At 46.4% G+C, this 27,116-nt stretch overlaps 2 protein-coding genes across 4 annotated transcripts in view; one reads left to right on the top strand and one right to left on the bottom strand.

Annotated features, from left to right (window-relative positions):
• The window catches only part of ANKS1A (ankyrin repeat and sterile alpha motif domain containing 1A), a 209,982-nt gene extending 193,452 nt beyond the window's left edge, over positions 1 to 16,530 (bottom strand). For all 3 annotated transcript variants that reach the window (XM_075555506.1, XM_075555504.1, XM_075555507.1), the window contains exon 1: positions 16,328 to 16,530. In XM_075555506.1, the coding sequence (XP_075411621.1) occupies positions 16,328 to 16,515 (188 nt within the window). In that variant the 5' untranslated portion in view covers positions 16,516 to 16,530. The remainder of the gene's footprint in view (positions 1 to 16,327) is intronic.
• Positions 16,531 to 17,820: 1,290 nt separating this feature from the next.
• Positions 17,821 to 27,109, top strand: TAF11 (TATA-box binding protein associated factor 11). Its single transcript, XM_075555503.1, has 5 exons — positions 17,821 to 18,114; positions 23,309 to 23,457; positions 25,278 to 25,365; positions 25,688 to 25,784; positions 26,477 to 27,109. The coding sequence occupies exons 1-5, from the start codon at positions 17,944 to 17,946 to the stop codon at positions 26,605 to 26,607; spliced, it is 636 nt and encodes a 211-aa protein (XP_075411618.1). The 5' UTR covers positions 17,821 to 17,943; the 3' UTR covers positions 26,608 to 27,109.
• The last annotated feature ends 7 nt before the right edge of the window (positions 27,110 to 27,116 follow it).

Genomic DNA, 27,116 nt, shown 5'->3' with positions numbered 1-27,116 from the left:
TCTAAACAAATATACGAGTCCATGTAAATTTAGAGGACACAAAATTAGACATTCTCCTCAACCACCTTTCCTATAGGCCAAGTGATTCCCTATGATTTAAAAAAACAAGTCTACCCGACTTTAGATAGCTCAAGTGTCCCAAGGAGGATTTGAGGTTATGTTATTGGATTTTTAAAAATGGGATTCTCAGATGCACAATACGTAAGAATTCAGGTTCAAAGCCACGCTCTACTGCAGTGGTTCTCAACTTTCCTAATGCCGTAACCCTTTAATATAGTTTCTTATGTTGTGGTGACCCCCCCAACCATAAAATTGTTTTTGTTGCTACTTCATCACTGTAATTTTGCTACTGTTATGAATCGAGCGACCCCTGTGAAAGGGTCGTTTGAGTCCCAAAGAGGTCCCGACCCCCAGGTTGAGAACCACTGCTCTACTACTTACTAACTCACCACCTTAGGCAAGTGACTTGACCACTCAGTGCTTCAGTTTCCTCGCCTTTTTTTTTTTAAGCACTTAAATTTTATTCACTGCTGTCATGTCTGTTGTTTCTTTCAATCCTTACACGAAGCACGTCATCTTTGTGACGTAGACATCAGAACAACGAGAGCCTGGTTACAAGCCCAGGTCTTCTGATAACAAATCTGATGGTCTTTTTACTGTGTGACAGTCTTTGAAGGCCCTGGGAAAGGGGCTCTCCGAGCGAGGGCAGATATGGGGGACCATTAGACAGTAAGCTCACTTGAAGGCAAGTCTCTAGCTAGATTTGAAAGTTTAACCTGGTTGAAGTATGAAAGCTATGGGCTAAGAACTTGTAAGAACCTTCTGAAAGCAGAAGGCTTGGCACATACTCATCTGAGTAAATCAGTGCCTGGCACAGTACTTGAAGCTAAGTTTAAAAAAAAAAAGATTTTGTATAAATGATTAAATAGATTGATGGGCAGTTTCTTCACCTTTAAAACTGCAGTAATGCCTTTCTCAACAAGTTGTTATGAGGACAAAATGAGTTAATGTCTGTGAAATGCTCACAAGAGACACACTGCTGACGCAGTGGCTTAAGCATAGGGCTACTAACCTCAAGGTTGGCAGTTCAAGCCCACCAGCCGCTCTTTGGGAGACAGCTGTGGCAGTCTGCTCCAATAAAGATTTATCATCTCAGAAACCCTCAGGAGCAGTGCCACTCTGCCCTACGGGATCACCATGAGTCAGGATCCACTCAATGATATCGGGTTAGAACAACGTATAGAACAAAGTATGTGCCATAAGCTGGCTCACTCACTCACTCCTGTTGAGTAGATTCCGACTCACGTTGACCCTACAGGCCAGGGTAGAACTGTCCCTGTGAGGTTCTGAGACCTTAACTTTTTATGGGAGTAGAAAGTTGTCTTTCTTCTGAAAAGTGGCTGGTGGTTTTGAACTGCTGACCTGGCTGTTTGGCAGCCCAACTCGTAACCACTATGCCACCAGGAACCATCATACTTTAAAACCAGCTAATAAATAAAAATAAGCAAATCCCTAATTAATCTGTTTGGTACTTTTTAAGTCTAAGCTTATAGCAGATGTCAAAAACAAAGAGACTCCTGGCTCTTTAACTCTGTCTCCGAACTTCTTCTTCTGTAAAATGGGAAATAGAACAAATATCTGCAGGCAATCTGTCAAAGTCAACCCAGATAATACAGATGGAAAGTTCTCAGGACCAAAAAGAATTAAGTGCGCAATAATTTCCCTCCTCCCCAAATGCACATGTGCACACCACACCCGATTACCGAGGTGGCAGTCTACAGCAATAGCTCTGAGCCTCCTGAGCATTACCTACCTGTAAACACTGTAACTGGGGCTGGGCGGCGAATTAAGATCTTATCACAGCTGAGCCAGGCAAGATCCAGGCAGCTGCACCAAGGCAAGGCAAGAGTCGGCGCGTGTGCACGGACAACCATCAGGCTGGAGAAAAGGAAGCTCGGAGCAGCTGGTGCTGGTCATTTGGAATGAAGCCACGACCTGACCTCCTCCCAGGCCCAGTCAAGAGGTTAAAGACATCTGCAGACAAATGCCAGGGAGCCTCTGGAACTTCTAGAAATCCATGGAACCAGCCCTAAATGAATCTGCTCTGTAAGCATTCCTGGCTATCAGGCTTTGTAAGTAGATCTGTAAAAGGACAAATGGCGTGAGAAGTGGATTGTGTTTAAGGGAAACTGAAAATGGCAGTGAACGATTTACTCGGGTGAAAGGAAAATGAGGGCGGGTCGCTGCGGGAAGGAAGCCTGGGACGCAGCTGGCAGACATCTCCTGCAACCGGATCATGCTAAGGTACAGTCTCATCCCCCAATGAGGCTGTTGCGGAAATATCTGCCACCTCAAGTAAAAGCACTCCTTTCCTACCTGGTCACAGCTAAGAACAGATCACCTCCATTCTATAAAACATGCTCCTCGAAGATGGGAACAGTGCTGTGGCTTGAAACCTTCTTTATAACTGAAAAGAACAGACATGCAAAGCTCGAAGGCACAAAGCATACAAGGGCAGTCATGAAAATGTTACTTCCTTAACCCCAGGAAGAGCACCCCCGTTTCCATCGAGCCAGTCCTAACTCAGAAACACCCCAAAGGGCAGGAAGAACAGTTCCCCCATCCGAGGCCGCACATCTTTACAGAAGGGGCTGCCACATCTTTCTCCCGCGGAGCCGTGGGGTGGGCTTGAAGCACCGAGTTGGATGAGCAGTGAAGTGTATACCCACTGCACCTCCAGGGTTACGCTTTAGTAAATACAGACTCATAACAATGTCTTCCAAATGTAAATGTTAATACCAGCAACCCAACATCGATGGATGCGCCTCATATGCTGGCTACTGCCATCTTCCGCCACCCCCCCTCACCACCCTTTTTTTCACTACTAGCCCTTTTCAACATGTCCAGTTGCTAGCCGAACGTTGGTGGTTTGAGTCCCTCCAGAAGCACCGTGGAAGAAAAGCCTGGTGGTCCACGTCAAGAAAATCAGCCACTGAGAAGCCTGAGGAGCACACATGGGGTTGTCGTGAGTCTGCTGACTCTACAGCCACTCAGATTGTAGCTGGGACGGATGGTCTTATTGATGGGACGTGCATTGGGAGCTGTCTTTGCAGTCACACTCCAAGATCTGCCTGACCTCCATGCAGTGGGAGATAAAGGTGCGCATGGCCACGACTGGCCCCCGTCACATGTGGATGCAGTCACAGGCTCGGTCTGGCAAGAGTCATGAGCTGGCACCGAAGACGCCTTGGCAAGGTGAAGCTTAGCTTTTCAAGACATGCCTTCCTTCCTAGAAGTTAAGTTCAATCTAACGCTTTCTTCATTTGCTTTTCATTTTTCATCTTAACTAATAACAGCACTCTGAAGAACCTGCAAGCCCAACACTTGTTAAAGTACTGTGAAATCAGTTGGTGTGTTAGAGTCTTGACACCATCCTTAACGAATAGAGGCCAAGACCGCTCTGGAGGAGGACCCTGACTGACCCAACAAATATTGGAAACAAGTTGTTCCACTTTTATCATGTTTGGCTTTACACTGACTCTACAGATAGGCTCTACCCAGTTAGTCAATGTGGCAGCCGGTCCAAGGCAGAAAGTCCCAGGCCTAAACCTCACCCTGCCATTCCAACCAAACACAGAAAACCAATGGATGAAATATAACAAAAGAAATGTTTGCAAAGACAGACATTGGGCCTCGACTCAAGTACACCCTCAACGCAAGAACACTTTGTTCTAATAACCTGGCATTCCGTGATGCTCAGCTTCCTGACATGATCACTGAAGACAAAATGGGTGCGTAAGCAAATGTGGTGAAGAAAGCTGATGATACCTGGCTAGCAAAAGATATAGCGCTTTGGGGTCTTAAAGGCTTGAAGGTAAACAAGCGGCCATCTAACTGTGAAGCAACAAAGCCCACATGGAAGAAGCACACCAGCCAGTGTGATCATGAGGTGTAGATGGGATCAGGTATCAGGCATCAAAGAACAAAAAAAATCACATCATTGTGAATGAGGGGGAGTGAAGAACCAAAGTCCATCTGTAGGCAACTGGACACCCCCTTACAGAAGGGTCACAAGGAAAAGAAGAATCAGTCAGGGGGCAGTATAGCACCGATGAAACATACAACTTTCCTCTAGTTCTTAAATGCTTCCTCCCCTCCACTATCAAGATCCCAATCCTACCTTAAAAATCCGGCTAGACCAGAGCATGTACACTGGTACAGATCAGAGCTGGAAACACAGGGAATCCAGGACAGATAAACCCCTCTGGACCAATAGTGAGAGTAGTGATACTAGAAGGGTGAGGGGAAGGTGGGGGAGGAAGGGGGAATCAATCACAATGATCTATATATAACCCCCTCCCTGGGGGACAGACAATAGAAAAGTGAGTGAAGGGAGACATCAGTCAGTGTAAGACATGAAATAATAATAATTTATAAATTATCAAGGGTTCATGAAGGAAGGAGGGTGGGGGAAGGAGGAAAAAAAATGAGCTGAGACCAAGAGCTCAAGTAGAAATAAAATGCTTTGAAAATGATGATGGCAACAAATGTACAAATGTGCTTGTATGGATGTATATATGGTGATAAGAGTTGTACGAGCCCCCAATAAAATGATTTTTTAAAAAGGAGAAATGTTAGCAGAGATAATTGAGCACCCAAAAAGGAAAATACTAAGATACCACAAGTCCAAATCAGTACAGTGAAAGCAATGAATCAGAAATCGATGTTAAAGAGCCAAGAGAGAAGGTACTTAACATACTTTTTTGTTGTTACTTTTTATTAATATACTTTTAAAACTCTTCATACACAGAAAACCCATGAAACACACTCAGACAGTCACATGGTGCTTTGTGTACCTCAAAAAGATCGTGTGGTAGTTAAATAGTCTGTTGTCAATTTGAGTCTTAAGAGTGAAGGGGTAGAGTTTAGCTTATCGATTGGATCGCAGATTGATGACCTCATTTGGAGGAACTAAGGAGATAAAATAACTCGTTGGAGATGGAACACAGGCTTACTCCCTGAGAGACTCTCTACTGACAAGACACATGGAGCTATGCTAATGGCAGGGAAAGCCATAGACCTGGAGGAGCCAGGAGATCCACGCCAATGCAGGGATGCTTCCACTGCCACTGGATCCACAAGACTTCCCACCCACTGGCCTGTGATCTTGCTGCATTCAGTATCATTGCATGTGTTTCGTGAGTCTGGAGAGGGCTTTATAGATTGGTATTAGACATATGGGCTAATATTGGATTTAAGGACTTGATCTGGACTGGGTTGAGATGTTTTCTCAATATTCAATTGCTCTTGTATAGTACGCTTTTCCTTATATACATATGAGTGTCTATACATTTGTTTCTCTAGTCTAAATAAAGGCATGTACATATGTAAATATATTTATATATGAGGATGGGGAAACAGATCTATGTGCATATATTTATAGGTTTAGTATTAAGGGAACAGATGGACATTGGACCTCCACTTAAGTACTCCCTCAATGCAAGAATACTTTGTTCTATTAAACTAGTATTCCATGATGCTTGTCTTCCTGACACGATCATTGAAGACAAATGTTTGGTACATAAGCAAATGTGGTGAAGAAAGCTTATGATGCCCGGCTATCAAAAGATATAGCACTTGGGGTCTTAAAGGATTGAAGGTAAACAAGTGGCCATCTAGCTTAGAAGCAAGAAAGCCTACATGAAAGAAGCACACCAGCCTGTGTGATCATGAGGTGTCAAAGGGATCAGGTATCAGGCATCAAAGAACAAAAACTCAAATCATTGTGAATGAGGGGGAGTACACATTGAGGACCCAAGACCCATTTGTAGGCAACTGGACATCCCCTTACAGAAGGGTCGCAGGCAGGAAATGAGCCAGTCAGGATACAGTGTAGCAATGATGAAATATATAACTTTTCTCTAGTTCTTAAATACTTCCTCCCCACCGCCACTATCATGATCTCAATTCCACCTTACAAATCTGGCTAGACCAGAGGATGAACATTGACACAAATAGGAACTGGAAAAACAGGGAATCCAGGACAGATGATCCCTTCAGGACCAGTGCTGGGAGTGGCAATACCGGGAGGGTGAAAGGAGGGTGGGGTAGAAAGGGGGAACCGATTACAAGGATCTACATATAACCTCCTCCCTGGGGGATGGACAACAAAAAAGTGGGTGAAGGAAGACATTGGACAGTGTAAGATATGACAAAATAATAACAATTTATAAATTATCAAGAGTTCATGGGGGTGGGGTGGGGAAGGAGGGGAATAAATGAAGAGCTGATACCAAGAGCTCGAGTAGAGGGCAAATGTTTTGAGAATGATGATGGCAACACATGTACAAATGTGCTTGACACAATGGATGGATGTCTGGATTGTGATAAGAGTTGTATGAGCCCCCAATAATTTTTTTAAATTTGTTTCTCCAGTCTACCCAGACTAATATATTATAGTACCAGGCATGGGGTACTAGAGAAACAATTCATAAAGATGGAGAGTAGATGTTTGTTTGACCTCTCCCTCATGGTAATGTTTCTTCTTAAGCTAGCCAGAAGTCAGATATGTCCATGCAGTTTACTGGGCTGTTTTCTCAATAGTCTATTGCTCTTGTATATAAAGCTCTTTCTTATACATGAGTGTCTATGAATTTGTTTCTCTAGTCCACCCAGACCAACACAAATAGGTTCGAGTCCTAAGTCTGATACCTATGAAACAGGAATGTCCAGCTGTAATTTATAGTTGTGATTAGCTAAATGAGGCCAGACAGAGTAGGTCGGGCCCTAGATTCAGTAAGACTGGTGTCCTTGGGAGACACACACACACACACACACACACACACACACACAGAGCACCGTCTGAAAGCACAGGGCCATACAGAAGGAAGACAGCAGCATGAGGGTGGCGGTGGAGATGGGGATTCGGCTGTCACAAGGTACGAATGTAGGAAGTAAGTGAGGCTGTCTGCCACTGTATAGATTTACAGTCCCGGAAACCCTCTGGGACAGTCACGCTCTGTCCTATTGGTCACTAGGAGTCAGAATAGACTCGAGGCAGTGAGTACTTTGGGTTTGATGGCAGGGATCATCTGGACCCACCAGCACCCAGTTTGTGGTCCTTTGTTACACAGTCCAAAGACACCAATATACAGACCCAACAAATGAGATTCAATCATCAACGTGAAGCTCAGGTTCTTGTCATGGACTCTCATTAAAGCTGGTGGGGGGGGGGGGAGATACCATTTAACGTATGTCTTCTTTAATTTGAATAGTGTCTCCCAAAAGTATGTGTCAACTTGGCTAAGGAAACTGAAAATCACAATGAGTGTCACTCAGGTGAAAGGAAATCAAGGCAACAGGGCCTGATATGTAATGTATGCATGTATGTGTTGTGAACCCTGACCTCAATGACGCTGACGAGGCAGGTCACATCTGTAGGATTAAGCTGCATTCTCAGTCAGTCTCTTTTTTAAATGGAAAAGAGAGTCAACATGGGAGCAAAGATCAGAGAGAGCTCGGTACCACCAGAAAGAACTGGGAAGTCTCGGCACTGAAAACCTCCTAGACCCAGGGGCAGACAGATGCCAAAGCACATGGAGACCTCCAAGGAACACTGGGCCAACAGAAGTGGAAAGGAAACAGGGACCTTCGCCTGCAGTAACAGAGGCCAAGAAAGCCTTCCACGAGAGCTGGTGGCCTGAATTTGGGCTTCCGGCCTTCTGAACGCGAGAGAATCCATGCCCATTTCTTAAGCAGTACTTCTGTTAAGGCTGCACTGTGTGACCAAGATGACAACCTAAAGAATTTGGTGGCTGCAGCCCCGGGAGCATTTTCATGAGGCTTTCTCACCTGCAGGGCCATCTCAAAGGAATGGCAAGCAGGGCAGCAGATGGGAAAGCGTGCTTTGCAAATGACCAAAGGGACCAGCGCAAACAGGGAGCGCTTTCTAGAAATATCATCCAATTAAACTAAAAACACAAACTCCATTTCATTACCATCTAATTCAGCTGCTCTTCGTAGTGAAATAAAATTTCTAAACCGTAAGTGCCTCCGAGCGCATTTTCTAAGGGTTATTACTGAAGCACACCAAATGTTTAAAAATAAAGAGTTCATAACGTGCCTTACAAAAAAAGCATAGGTCACTTCTGAGGACTGCTAGCCGCCTGAGCTCACGACTGATTCATAAAGGGAGAGGATCAAGAGGTGACCCATCTTTCCTGCACAAACTGTACCTCGGGAAAAGCAAACAACTGGAAACAGTAAGCTTCTCCACAGTGTCTAAGATGCACTGCAGGTAATATGTGAAGAAGGGGTAACAGAGCTCAAAGTATCACCGTTTGCAAACTCTTCATTAAATCATAATCTAGGCCGTGATCACCCACGGCTGCTAACATCGCACAAAAGAAAGACTAGCAGCCGGAAGGATGCAACATCCCCTCCGAAGCTGCCTTGCCAAGAAAAGCCACGCCTGACTCAGACCAAGCGTCTAACTCTGATTCCCTGCTTACATGAAGCACAGGAGGATGGAGGGGCATCCTAAGTAATATTCCCCAACAATCACAAAATTCTAGGTTGCAAAACACATCTAGCCCCATGGTTGTGGATACTGGACTGTGGACCTGTATTCATTTTGTAATTTTGTCACCATTACCATTTTTCTAGACTTGGTAAATTTCAACTCATCACACCTGAGATTAGGAGTTCTCTGCTATACGTGTATTATCCGTCTTACAATGGCAAACTCAATACAAGCTATGTCCTTACCAAAAAGGAGCCTCTTTCTTGATTCAACAAAGGCTGCAAGCACCCGCCCATCAGATGAGTCTAAGCAGCCCCCTGTTCACCAAGCCCTGGGCCTGTGATGGAGCCCTAGTGGTATAGTGCTTATGCGTTGAGTGTAAACCACAAGGTCTACAGTTCAAAACCACCAGATGCTTCAGGGGGGAAAGACTGGGCACAGGGAGTGACAGTCTCGGAAACCCAAAGAGGCAATTCAACCCTGCCGTATAGGGTTGCTGGGAGTCAGAATTAATTCAATAGCACTGAGCCTTGCAGGGGGGAAGTGCGGGGGGTGGGGGGGAGCGGGGGCTGGGTAGGGATGGGTGAGAGGGCTATGCTAGGCACTGTGATATTCTTTACATATTTTCGTTCATTTGATGCTCAAGTCGTCTTAAGAGGTACGTACTAGACCAGCTGCTGTTATACATATAAAGACACAGATGCTCAGAGAGGTTATGAAACTTAGCTCAAGTCAAAGGAAACGGCAGAGTTGGGTCAGAGCCTGCCTCTCAGCCACCATGTTCTCTGCCCTTGGCAGTGAACTAAGCCGGAAGGTTCTGCTCCCTGGATCCTCACCACTGTTTGTAATAGGGGTAACGGCACCACAAGTAAAGCAGAGACAACTGACTTGTTTTTAAAAACATTTCTGATTTGTAAACTAAACAAACTTGATCTACAAATTACCAGGAAAGACTAAGTATGAAGCCCAACCATATAATTTCTAGTATTACCGCCATTAACTCTGACCACACCAGTTAGGCAATGGTATTCTATGAAAGTAGCCTATCTACACAACAAATTTTCTACACCGCAGAAAATCTCTCAGTGATCCTTCAGAAGCCAGTGTGGGGAGCAGCTTCTGAGGCCTCTCCAGAAAAGAGACCAGGTTTGTACCCACAGGAGAGCCGGGGGCTCCCAAGAACAAGCTCTCCACTGTCCACTTTTGGGGTTTCCTTGGTGTCTCTGGACTCTAAAGCCCAGCAGTTTACTTTCTCTCCTGAAACCAGCCTGGACTTCCCTTTTGCAAACCAAAAGTCACAGTTGTTTGGGCTGAGCAAACTAATGAGGGAAGGAACGTTCGGAAGGGACTTTTTTTCTGGCCACGGAAGCAACTTTCACTGGGACTATAACCTTCCCTTCACAAGGGCACATGCTGAAGCTGACTGGATAGGAATGAAGTTCCTCAGACTACAAGACTGTTTCACTGTTGCCTGCCTCTGATGTTTGTAGCAAAGAAGAAAACTGGTGAAAACTGAACTTGCTTCAATTAGAGAATTCAGACTGAAGCCCAGAGAGGCCTGTGAAATACCTGTAAAGCTATCTGCTACTACACAGTACATGCCCTACTCTGGTGCGGACCAGGCACGCTCTAGATTGTTAGATATGAAGTAACCACACAAAAGTCATCTCCAGGTGACTTTTCTCTTTTTGACACAATCAGAACCCACTGCTGTGCAGTGATCGCACAGAAGGTTTCTGAGACCGCAGGTCTGTATCTTTCTCCTGAGGAGCTAAGTCATCCAATGAATTCTGCCCAGCGCATAAATGTACCGCAGTCCCAGAATAATGGGGCACAGACAGCCCACCCCAAGAAAATCATACCGAGGAGGAGTACTAGGAAAAGGTTTTTTAAACGATGTTTAACTAAGGCGATTACTGAGTAGAAGATCTAGAAAGCCTCGAATGGAGAGTTGTCTTTCTGTGTTCTCTTGGGAGAGCAGGAAACGTAGATCAGGCAAGTCCACAGGATACCCAGTTTCCAGGCCCTTGCACTCTACAACCCTTAAATGGCTAGTATTGTCTTCTTCCTTAAGATATGCAAACCCCCTCAGGCCCAATAAGGAGAATAGAGAAGCCAGGAGGGGAAGGAGGAGGTGGGGGGAGGAAAGAAGACTCAATCACAAGGATCCACATATACACCCACTTCCAGGGGAACAAACAACAGAAAAGTGGGTGAAGGGAGACAGGGACGATATAAGATATGAAAATAATAATTTATAATTTATCAAGCGTTCATGAAGGAGGAAGGGGAAGGGAGGGCGGAAAAAAATAAGGAGCAGATATCCAGGGCTCAAGTGGAAAGAAAATGCTTTGAAAATGAAGATGGCAACATATGTACAAATATGCTCGATACAATGGATGAATGTATGGATTGTTATAAGAGCTGTAAGAGCCCCCAATAAAAGTATTTAATAATAGTAATAAAAAGATATGCAAATCATGCTGTTAAAATAAACACATTCAGCAGACACCTGGGCAGGAGGAGAGTAAATAAGGGGCAGGCATCAGAGAGAGCTGTCCTGTCATCCTAAAACCGACACCGGAGATCAACTGCGGGGTGAATACAGGCTCCGCTGACCATGAAAATTGTTAAGTCAACTGCCACTCACCCCCACCACTCACCCTCATGACCACTGAGTCAAGGCTGACTCATAACGACTGTCCTGTGGGTTTCCAAGACTATAAAGGTTTACAGGAGTAGAAAGCTAGTCTCTCTCCCTCAGAGTGTCTGGGGGTTTCGAATTGCTGCCCATGCAGATCACAGCCCAATGTGTACCCACTCCACCACCAGGGGTCCTCACTCTTTACAATCCCTTAAATATGCATCGGGGGACCTTTCTCTAAAACCATGCTTTGCTGTGCTTCTGACATTTAGGGGGACCCTAACAGATCCTCTCAAAGGAGGTCTGGTTTGTTTGTGTGTTTGTTTGTGTGTTTGTTTGTTTGTTTGTTTTTCCTGAAGGGTTCACTCTTCGTTCCCATTTCAGGTCCTTTTCAGATCAGGTGGCTTCTGATCACACATGGCAGAGTAAAAACTGACCGAGTACCACTTTAACTACCACTGTTAAAGATGTTCCTATTTCTCCAGCCAGCCTTGGCTTCCTCTTGTTCACTCTTCTCAAGCTTGAGAGACCAAGTATTGAATGTGCCTGATCCGCTGTGCGACCGTCTCCTTTTGGTTTCTTTGTGCTTCCGCGTCCCAGGAGTGCATTTCACCTGCCCTTCCCATTCACACACATCAGGGTAGAGCTCACAATTCACCTTCCTGTTTTAAGCAGTTGCATGACATGGTTTCTTTTAGGCATTGTCCCTTTCTCAAATCTTTTTGCCCATTAGTTGACAGAATTCACTTTTCACCTAAAGCTTACACATCCTCATATAAAAGTTGCTCTACTGGAAAGCAATAGTTGCATTGAACATCTCAAACTCTGCTTTGTTACATAAGCACCTGAGTGCCTGCTTTATGCCCAGGGCGAAATAGGCCGTGAGTTAAAGAGAAGTTGAATGCAGTGACAGTCCCCAGCTACAGACTGAAGGCGTGCCTCCATGACAGGCTCGGCAGATGAGACAGCTTCATATAAAGGAAAAACCGTGGTGTCCAGACTCGGCCGTTTTTGCCTAATGACCCTTTCTTACTGCTTATCCCTTTAAGTGGCAAAAATAATGCTTGAATAGTGCTAGATAGAAATCTAGAGTATATTTATATTTTCTCAACGTTCACTAATAAGTTACACAGAATATAACTTAACCTGTCAATGGCTACGAGTCACAGCAAACAGAAAGTAAAAGCCCTGAGCTCTAAGCACGACGATGCCTGAGGCCTAGTCAGGTGTGGGAGGCTATCCACATTCATGTATCTGATAGTTCCAAATCACTACACTCTGGGATAAAATATGCTACCTTGTACACGTACTTTCTGTCTCTTCGTTGGTCAGTCTGTCACATACACATAGAAACTCTTTAAGGAAAGAACCCATGTAAACGGGCGGGAGCAGCCCAAATTTTGAAATGAGCTAAAAGTGTTGCCATGCATCCGAGCAGCCTGGCACCAAGTCGGGGAAGGGTCAACACGTGGTAAATGAATAGCATTACTATACCTGCCGGAGCAGGTCATCTTCCTTAGTGACTCTTGCTCACCTGCAGCAGGCTGGAAGATATTTCCAAACAGGCAAAAACACCATGTAGACTGTGTCCAGAATAGGTCTTTGCACGTAGCAGATGCACCCAAACCAAATTCACTGCCATTAAGTCAATTCCAACTCAGTAACCATAGGACAGAGTAGACCTGCTGACTGGGTTTCTGAGGCTGTAGATCTTTATGGAAGCAGACAACCTCAGCTTTCTCCCATGAAGCAGCTGATGGGTTCAAACTGCTGACCTTGCAGTTAACAGTCCAATGATATGCCACCAGAGCTCCTTACAGGCAGGGCGGCCCAGCAAAAAATGTACTGAACTACACCTGAGAATGAGCACTGACAATGTGCCAGGAATCGCTGTGAGTTCCCCACATACACTAATTACCTAAGACAATACCTATAAGGTACTCCTACTACCCCCACTTATTGGATGAGAAATTAAGGCTCAGAGCGGTTGAGTAACTTGTATAAAGTCAACCAGATAGGCACTGGTGGCAGTGGAGTATGAATCCAGGCTGCCTAACGTCAGGACAAGAAGTTGTAAGCATGATGTGACACTGCCTCTGAATCAATGTACAGTAAGTAAGCGAGGTCAAAGGAACATGAACTTTATATACTAGCGGTTTTCTTCTTGTAGAAATCTTGGCTCACTTTCTGATTCTCGGGTATATTTTCAACAGCAATGAGCTTTGGAAGCTGGGCAAGCTGAGCCACGCCAACGAGCTCCTTCCTGTACACTACAGAGGGTGGATCCCACAGAATCAAAGCCTGCGAGATCTGTGTGTAACGGGTCATCAGGGAGGGCTTTAAGAAGTTCCTAAGACCTAAGCCCAAGTAGCTTAAGGACAAGCACAAAGCCTTTGTGGAATAAGGAGGGTCATAGACAGATGAGTACACAAGCACACAAGTGGTTGGGGACATTTATACTCCCTGAAGCTATCCCCAATCTTGCCGGCTTTACCTGGTCACTCAAACAGCTGGACAAACGCAGGATTGCGGCCAGCAGTGCTAGTGGGGTGAGAGATGGTAGCTAATACAAAAAGCAAACTCGCTGCCATCAATTCAATTCTGACTCATGGCGACCTTATAGGACAAGGTGGAACTGCCCCTGTGAGTTTCACGGACTGCTCACTGGGGGTACTCTTTATGGGAGTAGAATGTCTTGCCTTATCTCCCTTGGAGCAGCAGTTTCAAACTACTGACCTTACGGTTAGCAGCCCAATGTGTAACCACTACAACACCAGGGCTCCTCCAGCTAATAGAAAAGCCGAGTGACTGCAAAGTTCTGACTCCACAAATGTTTAAATGACTCAGGGACCGTGAAGTAGGGGTATGGATGACCTCCCTTTTGCTATTTGTCAACCTCAAGAGGAAAGACATGCTGACCTAAGGGGTTATTTAAATGTATGGTCTCATTTGCTCAAAGTTTTAGCTCATCTAAACCAGAGTCACCTTTGAGATGACCATCATTAATGACACACCCAGTGTAACTAGTACCTGCAGATCCTCCCTGCCCCTAGGAATCACAGGCATGGGAGGCTAGGGCAGCACCCAGGCCTTATGCCATTTCAACAACAGACGTAAGAGTAAGTCAGCTCTTTTACTCAGGAAAGTGGAGACACCACCCACCCTTTAAGGCCAACTCCAAACACAGTAGCACGAGGCCTGAAGTCAAAACATTGTGCTCAACGAAACGCCCCAGTCCGGTTGAACTATCTGGCAGCAGACTCCCTGAGTGAGAGCACAAAGAATGACTGGACGTATCCTGGGAGGTGGACACTGTACAATAGTTCCTCACTTCAGCAAACTACGAGGGGAGTGAAGTGACCTCTGATAGATCTCCAAACGAGGCACCATTCCAGCAGTCCCAGGGCAGAGGGCCTGACAAGCTTGCCCAGTTTTCCCCTCAGCCCTCAGTCAGCACAGCTGCAAAGTACCAGCATGCCCAAGGTAAGATTCAAAATGCACACAGTGCATTCATGTATGGTGCTGGCATACCTGCGAGTACTAGAAACAGAAACCTGATAAGCGCCGAGACATTCTGAACGCAGAGCCAGCTATTACTTTTCGCTTTACAGCCACATGCAGCTCTGGGCAGGACAGTCTCATCCTAGCATCTCACTAGGCCCGCTCCCTGCCAGCTTCTACGCTTCTGGCCACAGCATGCCCACCTGGAACACGCTCACCTATCCAAGCACTCCCATCCTTCAAAATCCACTAAAGTCCTGTTCCCTCTTAGACACTGCCCAATGCCCACCTCAGCCCAAAGTGCTCTCTCCTTTCTCCAACATACTAACCAATCACAATGAGTACTACGTCTGCTTATTTAGAAATCCATGGTTTACTGAGTGCCTACTATGGGCTGGCATGGTTTTACGGGGCTAGGGAAGTCGTGGTAAGCAGTGGGTTTTGCCTCCCAAAAGATGCTCCCAGGGAGAGGAGCGTTTTCTTACAGCAAACCAAAAACCAAACTGCCTGCCATCGAGTCGATTCCAAATTGTCTCGGCCCTGTAGGGCAGGGTAGGGCCCTGTGGGCTTCAGAGACTGTAACTCTTCATGGGACTAGAAAGCCTGCCCTTTTCTTTCCATGGCTGGTGGTTGGTTTTGAACCGCTGACCTTGCAGCCTAACCCACTATGCCACCAGGGCTGTTCCTCTCCAGCGGTTGGGACTCGGCGATGCTTAAGTTCAAACTTTGTTCAGGCACATTCAAATTGAAGTTACGGACACTAATAGGGAACAAAAGCTAACGAAGTCATTTCTAAATGAACTTCCACTTCTTAAAAACCTCAAAGAAAAAGGAAGGAAAAGAAAACAGGCTCTGAAAGTGCTGCTGCACCAACTTTAAATCGCGTTGACAAAGCTCCTCGACCCCGCCTTCCGAGCCAGCAAAGGTAACCTTTCTGCAGCCCCAAGTGTGTTCACTTGAACACCAGACCTTGGAAAAGTTTAAAGCACGCCCCCCCCCTTCCTAAACAATTCTGTCTACACCTTTATTTCTGGATGAATAAATACCGCCCTCCCACCCACGGCTAGGAAACCCTCTCTATTCCACAAAAGGACGTCCGGGACGAGGCATTAGAATTCAGGTTCAAGGGTAAGCGGGGCTCAGAGACCACTTTGAACGGAACAAATCCAAAGGCAATTTGAATATGCACAAAAGCCAGGTCCTGCAGAACCTAGGGGAAGGTCCCAAGTTCCTAAGAGAAAGAGATAGGCAGGATGTCTTCTTCCGGGGAAGCCACGAGAATCTGCAAGGCGTGGGAGCGTCGGCAGGCGATGAGGGAGATTTGAAATGTCTGTATTTTGCTCGGAAGTGGCTGCGGGAGGCGACAGCTGGCACCCTACGGCGGGCGAAGGTGCAGCCGAGCCGTGCCATGCGGCGGAGGCTGCCACCTGGGCACTCCCACCATTCTCTGCCGCCCGGCACGGGATCGGGTTAGAGCCCCGCGACCGCGGAGCTGGGCCGGCGCCTCCCCGGGCTCCCCGGCCCGCAGGCCGCCTGCCCGTTCCTCCGCGCCGCCCGCCAGCCCATCCGCCCAGGTCCGCGGAGCCGCCACCTCTCAGGGGACCCGGCGCGGGCGGGAGCGAGGGGCGTCTCTGAGCGGCGGCCACCCGGCGCGCACTCACCTGAGCAGACTGGAGAGGGGGTGACTGGAGGAGCCCAGGCCGCCGCCGCCGCCGCCGCCGCCCCCAGAGCCGCCGCCGCCGCCGCCGCCCCCGAAGCCTGAGGAGAGCCGCTTCCCGGACAGCAGCTTCTCCACGGCCGGGAGGTGCCCGGTGCGGGCCGCCTCCAGCAGCTCCTGCTCCTTCCCCATACCCAGGGCCGCCGCCCCCCCGACCCCCGCCCCGGGGCCGCAGCCAAGCCCGCTCGGGCTCCCAAACTTTCCGTCTCCGGGCAACGAACCCCCTAAACCGGCCGGGGACACCACCCCCTCCCACCCCCCGCCTTTTCCCCACGCTCGCGTCACTTCCGGGATCTGGCGTCACGCGTCACCGCGCCCCGCCCCCTTGCCCACCTAGCTGGGCGGGGCTCCGGGGGGCAGGCGCAGGTGACTGGAGCCCGCGCGAATTTGACCGCGCTGCGCTGACGGGGCTCGAGGGCCATGGCGCCGGATGGCCCTTCGCCTTCCAGGCGGCAGGGGATACACGGGGGTCCACCTGCCCACGCCTCCCAAAGCGCGCTTCTTCACCGAAGGATTTGGGAGCCTACGGGACAGGAAATACGGTAATTCATCCAGGCCGTGTAGAAACAAAGAGAGAACTATGGTAACGCGCACCTACATTTTCAAGTTCATTCTTCCTGCAAACGCAAGTTAAATAGCGAAGGAGTGTGGGAGCCTAGTGATACAGACGTAACTAAAACGTGCCCTTGGCTTTCCCCGTACTTTCTTAATAAGCTCAAAAGAGGAAAGACAGGAAAGTTAAAATCGATATAGCCTCACCTCTTCATCCTGAAATGTCTTAGTAGTGTGATATGTTCCAAGGAGAGAATTTGACCACAGCACCTCTGTTACTTCTTATTTTTAGAAAGAGGTTAGCCAAACGGACATAAAACGTCAGATTTGTTGCTATCTCCCATCTACGCGTGATTTGTAAAAATCATTTAACTGCGTAGGAACTTTTTGGTTCACAGTTCCTCGATAGCTGTGGCGTGAATAATGGATTGTAAAATTATACATATATGTATGCGTTGGATAGATATATACGAGCGTGTGTGTGTATTCCTCCCCACCCCGCAGCTCCGAGAACAGAAGGGAAATGTAAGCTACTTGTTACAAACACTGGTCCCACGGTCTGTTTAATTGCAAGTAGGAAGTCAGGTTGACCGGCCCGAGGCAGCAGCAGCCCGTGACTCGGGCATCCAAGAGTCAAGTTCCCTTCCACGTCTCTAAGCCTTTTCACTTTCAGAGAGGCAGGTTAAGGAGGTGGGTAACTGACATTGCATTTTTAGAAAGACGGAAAGGTTAAAGATGCCCTCCGGCAAACAAAAGTGAGCCTTGAGAAATGCTGGTTGCCCGGGAGCCAGAAACGGAACCCTGCACTCCGCGTTTTCCCTCGCCCTCCTGCCCTTTACCGCAGGCACGCCAAAGTGTCTCTAATTGACCCCTCCGCCGAGCCGTACGGGTGACGTCATCTCCGTGCGACGGCGGGAAGGCCGCCGCGAGGCTGCGGGGCCGCCCCGGGTCCTGAGCTCGTGGGTGGGACGGCGCGGCGAGCTCCTCTCGCCTTCTCTTCTCTCGGCGATGGACAAGCCCTGTGAGTCGCCCACGAACAAAGGGGGAGAGACAGGGGAGTCCACTGAGGCATCCTCCGCTCCCGTGGGACCCGGGACCACCCGCACGGACGGCATCCCGGAGGAAGCTGACAGGGACGGAGTTGCGGACTTGAAAGAGACCGTGGCGGAGGAAGGCGAGGTAGGGATTGTGTTGTTGAGGCCGGAAGAGTACCCCCAGACTGGGTTACTTACTGGTTGCTCCCCAAGCATCTTGGTCGGTCCCCTGCCAAAGCAGGAGCGCTCTAACTCACAACGACTCCATTGCCAATTCTGGGGTGTTGTTTACATTCCAGAGGCCCGCCCACTGGGGTGATATTTTGAATCCCTGCTCTTGGGGAATAAGCATCTTTAAACAGCCACTTAAGGAAATTAGGGGCCATGTCACACTGACATTTAGTGTTAGGGCCCGTGCTAGATCCCAGGGTTAGAGACTCTTGACCTAAAGTCCATTTCACCACAGTCTGAGACCTCTTTAGTGGTGACATGTTGAGCTATCACGGCAAGGTCAACAGTTAGAAACCACCAGCCACTCCGCAGGAGACAGATGAGGCTCTGTACTCCAGTAACATTTATGGCCTCCGCAAACCCACAGGGGCAGGTCTACCCTGTTCTCTAGGGTCACTGAGTCAGAATTGACTGCATGGCGGTGAGTTTGAGAGTTTGATGGGACCTCTTGTCGTTAGCCGCTATGGAATGGGCCAGACTCAGCGACCTCAAGAAGGAAAGGCTGCCCCTCCTGTACCCGCCCCGTTGTGGGTTGTAGTGGATCATTGGGTTGTATAGGATTTTCAGTGACTAATTTTTACGCCAGACCTTAAAACCATCTCTGCCCGGAAGGTCTGCTGGAGCCTGTTCACCGTCATAGTGGCAAGCAAGCTTCCACCCAAGGAGTGGCAGCACATCAGCCCATTGGACAGGAGCCAACCTGGGTCTCTCAAATGGAAGAATTCTACCACTGCTCCCCCAATGGCCCCTTAAACAGAGCTTTGCCTTGATAGATGGCAGATCAACCAGATCCATTAAAGGCAGCCTTTAAAGGAAGTTTACTGGATTAGTCATGTTCTTAATCCTCTTGGGATATTGAAATGCTACCAGGCCCAGTGACCCAAGTGATTATGTCAAGCAGTTTCTGGAGCATAGGTTCCCAAACCCTCTTGTCAGGAAAAAAGTAAATCCCTTTACTCAGCACCCCCGACATGTAAATACTTTTGTACTAGACCCCATCATCCAGGATAAAGTGTAGTTATCTGCTTTTACAGCCCACCCTGGATCATCCTAGTACCCTCTGGGTATTGTCTAGAGCAGTGGTTCTCAACCTTCCTAAGGCCGCGACCCTTGAATACAATTCCTCATGTAGTGACTCCCCAACTATTATTTTCATTGCTACTTCATCACTGTCATTTTGATACTGTTATGAATCGGGCGACCCCTGTGAAAGAGTCATTTGACCCCCAAGGGGTTGCGACCTACAGTTTGAGAACCACTGCTCTAGACCCATAATTGGTCTTACAGGGTTTTGATTTTGTCATATTACAACCACCAAAGTAAACCTGAGACATGCAAACCCCAGGGACAAGCAGGGAGTCTGGGTTCCTACTTAACTCTAGCCCCAATTCAAGAACAGTTGGTTCTGACAAAATGGCCCTGCTCTATACTCAGCTTCATGAAATGATCACTGAAGATAAGGGTGCTACAGCAAAGTGTGGTGAAGAAAGCAGATGGTGTCTGACTATCAATTAGAACAGTGTCTGGAGTCTTAAAGACTTGTATTCAAACAAGCAGCCATCTAAGCAAGGAGTCAACTAAGTCCACATGGAAAAATCACATCAGCTTGTGTGATCCTAAGACAACAATAACAAAATTCAAATACAACAAAGGGAAAGGTATCGGGGCCTAAATTGCGAACACCCCATTTGTAGAAGGTTATGGAGGGCAGTGGGGGTGCAAACCCCATCTGCAGAATTTCTAGTCAGATTAAGCTGCTGACAGATGTCCACTAGCCACAGGCAAGGATCTCGAATAGCTTTACTATCAGATAGGGAGCATTGTAATTGTGATTATATTGGATTGAACTTGATACTTGGTCAGTTGGCCTCCCTCTTGACCCAACCTGAAGTTGTTCTAGGTGCAAGTATTTGTTGCTAATTCCATGACAAAAATTTCTTCCTTGGCCTTTTAAATATTCACCATGGGCTTTTCTTTCTCATTCAATATTTGTATTTGTATCTTTGTATTATTATTTCATCCTTACCACTTTGGTTTTTATTGTTTCTGTTGGGTTTTCCAGTTGTGAAGCTCAGAACTGATGCTGTGGAAAGTAGGGGTGGGGAGCACAAGAACTGATGGTGATTATACAACTCATTTAACCGTGGAGGGAAAAAAGTTCTAAAATTGAGTGTGGTAATGACTGTACAACTCTTCTTGATGTGATTGAACTGTTGAATTATGCAATATGTTGATTAAGTGCCAATAAAACTGTTCACAAAAGAAGAAAGCACTATATGATAAAGAGAAAAAACAAAACAGCACATGCACCAGTTGTTCCAGCCCCAGAGTTCAGAGTGTTCTTGCTCAGTGGAGGCTTTGCCAAGGAACCAGAACCTCACATTCTCTGCTTTGCATTTCTAGAGACAGTTGGTTTTTTTGGGGTGGGGGGAAGGTTCTTAGAGCTAGAAGAGACTTAAAAGATCATGGGGTCCACAGTAGATCCGATGGAAATAGCCTTACAGAGAGAGCACAAAGTTGCCTCTAAAAATATAAGGACTTGTAAAAAAAAAAAACAAAAAAATGTTAAGGACTTGTAAGGGGAAAAAAGAAAGATGTGGCAAAAACTATTTTAAGAAAGCCTTTAAAACAGGTCTCAAGGACAGAAAGGATATTAATTCATTTGGTTCAATAGAGGGCTCCACCGTCTGGCTGTGAGTTTGTCGTACAGAGGTGGTTTGTGTGTTTCTGTGACGCTGGAAGCTAGCCAGGCAGTATTTGAAATACCAACTGGATCTCCCACAGGGGGCAGGTTTCAGTGGCACTTTCAAAACGAAAGCCTGGCGATCTTGTGGAGAGCAGCCCGTGCAAAGGCTATGGACCATAACAGACTGCTGTCCAACAGAGTGCTAGGAGATGAGCATCGGGGTTGGAAGGCACTAAAAATGGCTGTTAACAGGGACTGAAACATGCCGACGATTAGGAAGGTGGCTGAGGACTGGGCAGTGTTGCTTTATGCTGCATGCAGCTCCCCAGGAGTCCAGGTCAGCGAGAGAGCAGCTACAACAGTATCCGGCTCAGCCAATAAAACCTAGCACCCAACAGAGAATAGGAAGCCTTTGTTCGATGTTTCTGAAATATTTGAAAACTTGTACTAGATCACAGAGAAGCATAAACCCTTAAATGTAGAAATGATCCCAAGGCCATGGTTGTCCATTCCCATACTCGTGGCAGTAAACGTGACATTCATCACAATGACCTTCCAAAACACTAACCACTAAGACATCTTAAAGTCTAAGAAAAATGATTTGGTAGGGAAATATAAATCACCAACAATAAAGCACAAAGAGGTTAGAAACAGATATAAATTGTAAACTGAAGGAGAAATGGAAAAGTTTACCAGAGATACACCACCGTCCCTCCCGCCTACCCTCGATTCCCATATTCCTCTGTCCGTGTCGATGTGCAGTCCTCTTTTAAGGGAAAGAGGTCAAATCTCATTCCTGAGTTTTGTGTGTACCCTTCGAGTCTGCATTAAGCTGGAGAAATTGAAGTCTGTAGTTTGGTTTTGTAGTAAACCGACCTAGTGTGAGTCAAACTGTTCAATACTTATGGGAAGGGAGAAATCATAAGAGCCTGTCTTCAGTAGTCTTTCATTGTACAAGGAAATAAAACGTTGCACGATACACAAGGGAAAGTCCAAAGGTATTGCTACAAAATCTAAAACCCCCTTTTAAATAAAAACAAAAATGTAAAGCTATTTTTTGGTGTCTGTTCCACCTACGACTCTGTTTCTGTAGACAGTGCTCCCACCTTTCCTACCTCCAGAAGAATTATGGAGACCTTACTGGTCTCCAATCGTGGGGGGAGGAAAGCCAGTGTGAAAAGGGAGGATGAACTAAGGCTTCCCAACCAATTTCTTCCGGGACAGCCCTTGCTACCAACGAATCTGCAGGTGTATTCGTTGTTGTGAGAAATGTTTTTTCCGTGCGATTTTTGGCCCTATTTTCTCACCGGTGCAGTGTTCAGTATTTAAACACTTTCCCCTGATAAGCCCCTGTGATCATCCTGGGTCCTTTAAGGAAATCTGTTGGTGACCCCTTTCGGACCCCCAAAACAGTCACCACAGCCTTTTGAGCTGACCGGCCCAGCAGATGCCCTTGGAAGCCACTATTTGGATGGCTCTTTTTCTTTCTTTCTTTTTGGAAGACACTTACACTGAAGCAAGTGTATCGCTAAGGAAGCTTGTCTGCAATCACCCAACTGGCCGCAGCGATAGGTTTAAGCAGATTTTGTTTAGAATAAACCCACACATCTATGAACTAGAACCTTAGTGGCCATTCTGTATGGCCTTTATCCTTGTAGTAGAAGATAGAAAGAAAGGGGCTGCATGTGGGACCAGCGCTCGTTAAGCTTCCACGTTGAAGGGATCACTTGTCTTGGTGAGCAGGAGCCTTCTGAAAATATTCATTCCTTTATGGGCCATCCCCAGGGCAGCAGACCTCTAGATGAAGAGACAGAAGAACTGCTAAATGAGGAGGACTGAGCTGACCTCCCCTCGAAAAAACGAGGGCACTTTTTAAAAATCATTTTATTGGGGGCTCATCGACTCTCAGCACAATCCATATACATCCATTGTGTGTCAAGCACACCTGTACATCTGTTGCCCTCATCACTCTCAAAACATTTGCTTTCTACGTAAGCCCTTGGTATCAGCTCCTGTTTTTCCCCCTCCCTCCCTGCCCTCCCTCCCTCATGAACCCTTGATAATTTTAAAAATATTATTATTTTGTCATGAAGTATTTTTTAAAGTTCTATTGACATAAAAGCCGTTTGAATTGTGCAGAGTACTTTTTTAACCTTGTTGTTTTATTACCCTCATATAGCTAAACGGGAATCCTGGGATTCTTTACCTGGTTTTCCTCTTTGCCACGGCTGGACTGTAAACTTCCTGTAGTAAAGCAATACTGTATCACTTGGCTTACTGGTGTGGCCAGTGCTGAGAACCAAAAGACAAGAAACTACTCAATGCATGGGGTTTTTTTGTGCTGTTGTAAGAATGGTTTCTTCTTAAAGGTACACCTGAAAAGCAGACCAGATAGATAATCGAGTCTCTTTCACCTTCTTAGCTCAAGAATCAGGACGTCTCAGATTTAACAGCATCTGAAAGGGAAGACGCCTCATTACTTACTCCTGCAGCCAAAAAACTGAAAATAGATCCCAAAGAAAAGAAAGAAAAGAAGCAGAAAGTGGATGAAGACGAGATTCAGAAGATGCAGTAAGTCACTTTCGGGTCTTACCCTCAATGTTTAAGGTTCGGACGTCACCACCACAAAGGAATACATTTTGTGGGGAGAGGGCCAGGGAGGGAAGACGACCTAAAGGGCTGGACTGTGGACAGGCGTGGGTGAGAGGGAAAGTAGTCAGTCCACAAGCGGGACCAGCAGGGAGCAGGTGAGGGGGAGAGAGTTGATTGGTAGTTGGAACTGTTGAATACAAAAGTTGATGATCTGAAATGTAAACCCCCACCTAATTGACAATAGGAAATTGTTATTTAAAAAGTAATACATTTTTCTCAGTTTTTAAAATTGAAGAAAACAAAACAATTCATACACTGTCGTGTTGTAGAAATATAGGTAGAATGTAAAAATAACTCCTCACCACCAGGAGATAAATTATTATTAGTATTCACATTTATATTCCCTAAGGCATTTTCTATACACAATACTCATAAATTTTTTCTAAAATTTTAAATATTGTTTTTATAACCTTTTTTCCTTTATATTATATATAATTAATACTTTCCTTATCAGTAATTGGATAAAGAGGGCATGAAAAAAATGGAATTAAAAGATAATGAAATTTTCCTGCAAGCTTTTTTAAGCCCCCTGGTGCATCTAGGGTATAATTTTCAAAATGTAAATAGCTTTGTTGTTGTTGTCACTTTTTTATTTTAAATCATTTTATTGGGGGCTCATACAGCTCTTATCACAATCCATCCATCCATCCATCCATCCATCCTCGTGTCAAGCACATTCGTACATGTGGCCATCATTTTCTACTTTGAGCCTTTGGTATCAGCGCATTTTTACCCCCTCCACCACCCTCCCTCCCTCATGAACCCTTGGTAGTACTTGGTTCTATAATTTTCAGATTTTTTTTCAATGCTTGATGTGTAACTGTACATATATTTTCATGTTAATATGACCATAAGCCTGCACTTTAATGAATGCATTGTACTCTATTATGTGGGTGAACCATAATTTGGTCAGTCTCTGTGACTCCCCCCGCTTTAATGGCATTGTCGTGACTAACCCTGGGCTTATCTTTGCTGCTTATCCTTGTACTGCTGTGAGAAACTCCTAGAAATGTATCCACCAGCTCAAATACTCTGAACATTGTCAACGGCTTTCATAGTTTCCAAATTCCTCTCCTACAAAGCGGTTCCAGGGCACCATCCACCAGCATGGACCAGTTTGTGCGTCCCCCCCCACACTTGCTAATGCCACCCTTTTTCATAATGAGTTGTCTGCCTTATGGAAAAGTTATGGTGTGGATCTCTTTAGTTAATGGTGAAGGTTAGTGTCTTTTCTTTTATATTTATTGGCTACTTCTAGTTTTATAAATTTCCTCAGCTCAATTTTTTAAACTGTGATGGGCATCCCTTTGATTTGAAATAATTCATTATCCAAGAATATCAACCCTTTTCCATATAATCTGCAAATATTTTCCCCCATTTAACTTTCAGAGGCTAAAATTGCTGGTTTGAACCTAAATATCTGCGTTAACATTTTGCCACCCATCAGAAAGGCAGTAAGGAAGAGTGAGGGCGAGATCAAGCCGACTGTTGCACAGCCAGTCTAGTGGGAGTCGGTGAGGAACCCAGGATTGATGCTTTGAGTCTAAGGAAGTAACTGTGTTTTACGTAAGAGGAGAAATGGGGTTTGACCTGAATTCTTCATGAGCACCAAGCATAATGCCAGTGAGCTCGTGAGCCTTATCGTTCATTTTTGGTCCGGATTTGCTCTTGTTCACAGAGTATATGTTTCTGTGCATTCATTCCTAAAAGCTAACTTAATTACTTGAAACTTTCTCTAGAATCCTGGTTTCTTCTTTCTCTGAGGAGCAGCTGAATCGTTACGAAATGTATCGCCGGTCAGCTTTCCCCAAGGCAGCCATTAAAAGGGTAAGGGCTGGGCCACCACACTTCACGTCCACTAGAACTGAACTGGGTTCAAGAGCCGTGTTCATTGGCATGGGCAGTGCAGAGTTAGGCAAGGTGGGGCAGCAGAAACTCACGGCTCAGGGAGCTGACCAGGTAGTTTTGTATTCCAGGGCTGAGGCCTCATTGTGAGGAACAGGTCTTTAGTTTCAGACTCTGTTTTCAGTCGGTCGGTCTAGCGTGATTAGCAACACTGGCGCTCAAAGCCCTTTTGTGGGCAGTATGTCAGTGCAACGTCACTCTCTGACCAATTTAATCACAAAGAAATCTTTGTCCTTCTTTCAAGCTGATCCAGTCCATCACTGGCACCTCGGTGTCTCAGAACGTTGTCATTGCTATGTCGGGCATTTCCAAGGTCTTCGTGGGAGAGGTGGTCGAAGAAGGTAAGTCGTGTTGGTACAAATGCTGAATTGACGCTATGGAGTCGTGTTCTCAAGTACCTCTGTACTAAGGTAACAAAGTACAAAGTACCTCTTTAGTTCTAATTTATAGCAGCAGTCGGCCAGGTGGGAGCCGGCATTGAAAGTTTGAACAGGAGAGAACAAGGAAACAGCTAGAAAAGCCGCTCCCCAATTCTGGTCCTCAGCACAGGACCAGACGCGGCCTTTGCGTCCTGCTCCAATAGGCTATGCTCATTCCGCTGCCGGAAGTAGATCCAGTGTAGTACACTGGTCCCTGGTGTAAAGGGCCCAGCAGCTGCCTCTCACCGACATTCCCTTCCCCAAACAAACAAGAGTGACTCACGGTGAGCCTGTAGGAGGAGTCCAACTGCCCCTTTGGGGCTCAGAGACTGAAAGCCGCCTCTCCCTCCTGCAGAGCGTGTAGCTCACTCTGCCACGGATGCTTTCTGCCCAAACCTTAGCCAGTGAAAACTACATGTAAAGAGCGGAAGGTTGCCTATGAGAGAGACTGCTATTGCTGACATGATAGATCCTATAGCATTCTCTTCAGACGGAAAGTCTCTCGTTTCCTTACTAAGTTCCAGAAGGGTTTTCCTGAGAATTCCAGGCCTCGAAATGAGAGTGTGACCAAGAACCCTTTGTGTGGTAACGAAAGCTTTCTCCTTGCCGTTTAGCACTGGATGTGTGTGAGAAGTGGGGAGAAATGCCACCACTCCAACCCAAGCACATGAGAGAGGCTGTTCGGAGGTTGAAGTCGAAGGGGCAGATCCCCAACTCGAAGCACAAAAAAATCATCTTCTTCTAGGCCAAAGCCGAGAAGGGCCGGTCACTAAAAATAGTCCTGGCTCATCTTCCTGGCCAGGAGACCGCCCACACTGGTGCTTCAGGTTCCAACCAGGATTGTAATGCTGTCCTCAAAACTGAAGTCACACCTAGAAGCTGGCCAGTTGGAAGAGAAGGTGCGAGGACGTCGAGCATTCTCTGGACGAGGAGCTGCTTTCTGAAAGAGGCAGTTGGTCTCACGGAGCCTGAAGTGTCTCTGACTGACGTCATTTCTTCCATGTGGGGGCACGGGATGAAACCACCAGGAACTTTTGACTTGTGATACTGTGCCGTGATACCTAGTGATAACAGTCATCCTTGTCAACGTTTGATTCTCCAGGGGACTTTGGTAAGGGATCTTTAAACTATTTTCTGATTGTAATAGGGAGATACACATCATTCTCTTTGGGTGTCAAAGTAAAACTGGTCCTGTTTTTGTGAAAAAGCCCTTCCCATTTTCTACTTAAATCAATAAAATTCTCTCATTAAAAA

The sequence above is a fragment of the Tenrec ecaudatus genome, chromosome 7 (assembly GCF_050624435.1).
Source record: "Tenrec ecaudatus isolate mTenEca1 chromosome 7, mTenEca1.hap1, whole genome shotgun sequence".
NCBI lineage: Eukaryota > Metazoa > Chordata > Mammalia > Afrosoricida > Tenrecidae > Tenrec > Tenrec ecaudatus.
The sequence above is the reverse complement of the archived record's forward strand: the minus strand, read 5'-3'. Positions and strand labels throughout refer to the sequence as shown.